Source organism: Brassica oleracea, chromosome C5 (genome assembly GCF_000695525.1).
Source record: "Brassica oleracea var. oleracea cultivar TO1000 chromosome C5, BOL, whole genome shotgun sequence".
NCBI classification, from domain to species: domain Eukaryota; kingdom Viridiplantae; phylum Streptophyta; class Magnoliopsida; order Brassicales; family Brassicaceae; genus Brassica; species Brassica oleracea.
This window is the reverse complement of record NC_027752.1, coordinates 38,904,819-38,907,776: the sequence shown is the minus strand read 5'-3', so window position 1 is coordinate 38,907,776 and position 2,958 is coordinate 38,904,819. Positions and strand designations below refer to the sequence as shown.

Below are 2,958 nucleotides of genomic sequence, written 5' to 3'. Positions count from 1 at the left end.
GGGGGGGGGGGGTGCAGGTATTTATAGATGAAATGCTGCCGAGAGTACCAAGAAAATTCCGACGGAATCCCGACGGCAACGGCTCTTTCCTCGGAATTTTTAAAATACCCCAACGACTCTCTAACGGATATAATATATCCTCGGATATTCGTCGGTGTTTTCCGAGGAATATGATTTCCTCAGTATTTCCTCGGACTTTCCTCGGAAATTCGTCGGAATATTCCGAGGATCTCATTTTCCGTCAGAATGTCCATCAGACGCTATTTTTCTGTAGTGGTCACTTTATAATATGAGTTATTTTGTCATGTAACAACATCTGTAGTTTGAATATGTCAATGGACTACGACTTTGAAAACTGCCTCCCACCGGCGTGGACTTGGACTTCTGTGTTAAGACTTGACCTGAACCTATGAGAAGGTACTAACTACCTCCTCAGAACATCTTCTAAGTGCCTAATTCCTCAAGCTATGTTGTGGCCAATCACTCTTTTAACTTTATCTCTCTTGTTAGGACAATCATGTTGTGCAACCGACACGCTGCTGCAGGGACAGTACTTGAAACATGGGCAAGAGCTCGTTTCAGCTTTCAACATCTTCAAGCTCAAGTTTTTCAGCTTCGAGAACTCAAGCAACCTGTATCTTGGAATCTGGTACAACGATTTGTATCTCAATGGTAACAAGCAGTATGCTCATATCCAGGACAGAGCTGTCTGGATTGCTAACCGCAACAATCCAATCCCAGGACGTTCTGGAAGCCTCACTGTTGACTCACTCGGCAGATTGAAGATCTTAAGAGGAGCTTCAAAAAGCCTGCTTGAGATAACTTCCACGGAAACCACTGGAAACACGACCCTTAAGCTGTTGGATACAGGAAATCTTCAGCTTCAGGAGATGGACTCTGATGGATCGGTGAGGAGGGTTTTGTGGCAAAGTTTTGATTATCCGACGGATACCTTTCTCCCTGGAATGAAGCTTGGTTTCAATGTCAAGACTGGAAAGAGATGGGAGCTGACGTCATGGCTAGGTGATACTTTACCTGCTTCTGGATCTTTTGTCTTTGGAATGGATGCGAATATTACAAACCGGTTAATCATATTGTGGCGTGGAAACATGTATTGGGCAAGTGGGCTTTGGTTTAAGGATCGGTTCTCCTTGGAGGAATTTAACAGTGAGTTCGTCTTCTCTTATGTTTCAACCGAGAGTGAACACTATTTTATGTTTTCGGTTGATCGCCACTATGGGGATACAGTATTCCCCACGATAACGATAGACCAACAGGGCATTTTGCATATTAACAGGCTTGATAGAGAGGTCACTCATGTCCGCTGCTCTCCTTTCACCATCGGTGACGAGGTTGATAATGAATGTTATAGGAGAGATCCAAGGGGGTGTTTGAACGCAGGTTGCATAGTCCCGGATATGCCATCTGGGTTCAGGAACTGTTCGCCCTATGGGTATACCTATTTCCGGGAGACAGTATCAGCTTTTTCAGGCAATGGGTTTGTACTTGATGAGACTGGTGGAAGGCTCAGTTCAGCTGATTGCCGTGTTATGTGTCTGCAAAACTGTTCTTGTCTTGCATATGCTTCAACCAATGGGGATGGTACGGGTTGCGAGATCTGGAATATTGACCCTTCCAACAAAAGGTCGGCTTCTCACCGTCCCAGAACAATATATATTCTCGTAAAAGGTACTATACCAGTATACCTTCTTTGTTTTATTGAAGTGTACTGCAGAATTTATATTTTGGCACTAAGTTTTATACTCCAGTAGTTTCAGGGAAATTTTTTTGTTTCAAAATATAAGTAGTTTTCGTATTTCTAGGTAACTTTTACATTTATTGAATACAGTATGATCGATCAAATTAAATAGACTTATTTTTTATTGGTTAAATTATATCTAACCTATTTATTATAAAATATTTTTTAAAAACATAATAATTTTCTTAATCTTAGATTTTAGCCAAAACTACTTATATTATGAAACAGATGGAGTATAATACAGGATATGGGGTACATCAGCCGAACGAAAAGGCGGCGACTTGGCTAGTTGTTGTGGCATCACTGTTCCTAATGATACCTGTAACTTGGTTCATCATCTATCTTATTCTGAGGAAATTTAAAGTAAAAGGTAAAAGATTGTATCATACTCACGCGTACACTTTCTTAGCAACCGTCTTCTTTCTAACAACAAGTTCACCACTTTTGTTTCTGTGTTTGATCCAGTAAGTGTCATATTTCGTGGAATGTTCTACTTCTTATGGGGGGAAGTCATTCCGCAAAGTAAGGCCTCAGCTTATTTACTTCCGTATAGGCATGTTTGAAAACTGTCCTTGTCGAAATTGAGCATTGTGTGTGCGATTATTTAGTGATTGGTTGCATAAGGAGGAGGGTTCAAACACCGAGGGTTGGTTCAACAATAGACCAAGAAATGCTACTACGTGAACTGGGAATTGATAGGAGAGGCCGCCGGCACAGGAGAAGTGCAAGGAAGAGTATGTTGGATTTCCCTCCTTAAGCCCAAAACTTATCAAATCATAATCAAGCCTTAGTCCAAGAAGAAGAAACATCTAGAGAAAAGTGGAGAAGTATAGAAGAAGAATTGTGTAGAAGAAGAGAGAAAGTTATGGAGTTAGATATTTTGAAATAAATAATAATTTAGAGAAATCTAGAACTTGTTGGAGTGTGCTCCTTCACTTGTATAAATAGGGGTGCTTAGCACCATTTGTAATCATCCAAGAATCAAGAAAAACAAAGAGAGAAAATATTTGTAAGAGAGAGTTTCCAAAAACAAAATCTTTGTAGTAAACCCTTTCCTAAATATTAAGAGTCTTCTTCTTAAATTTTCTAGTTGTCTAATACCATCTTCATCTCATCGATATTGGATAATTTTCCCAACAGCTGGTATCAGAGCTAGGCTCAAACATAACATCAAGACCCGTGAGATTCAAGATGGAGGC

The 2,958-nt window shown here is 40.2% G+C and overlaps 1 protein-coding gene across 1 annotated transcript in view; it reads left to right on the top strand.

Annotated features, from left to right (window-relative positions):
- The first annotated feature begins 439 nt into the window (after nt 1-439).
- The window catches only part of LOC106292275 (G-type lectin S-receptor-like serine/threonine-protein kinase CES101), a 12,417-nt gene continuing 9,898 nt past the window's right edge, over nt 440-2,958 (top strand). The window contains exons 1-4 of the mRNA XM_013727877.1: nt 440-1,689; nt 2,004-2,129; nt 2,225-2,281; nt 2,368-2,490. Of these exons, the coding sequence (XP_013583331.1) occupies nt 468-1,689; nt 2,004-2,129; nt 2,225-2,281; nt 2,368-2,490 (1,528 nt within the window). The 5' untranslated portion in view covers nt 440-467. The remainder of the gene's footprint in view (nt 1,690-2,003; nt 2,130-2,224; nt 2,282-2,367; nt 2,491-2,958) is intronic.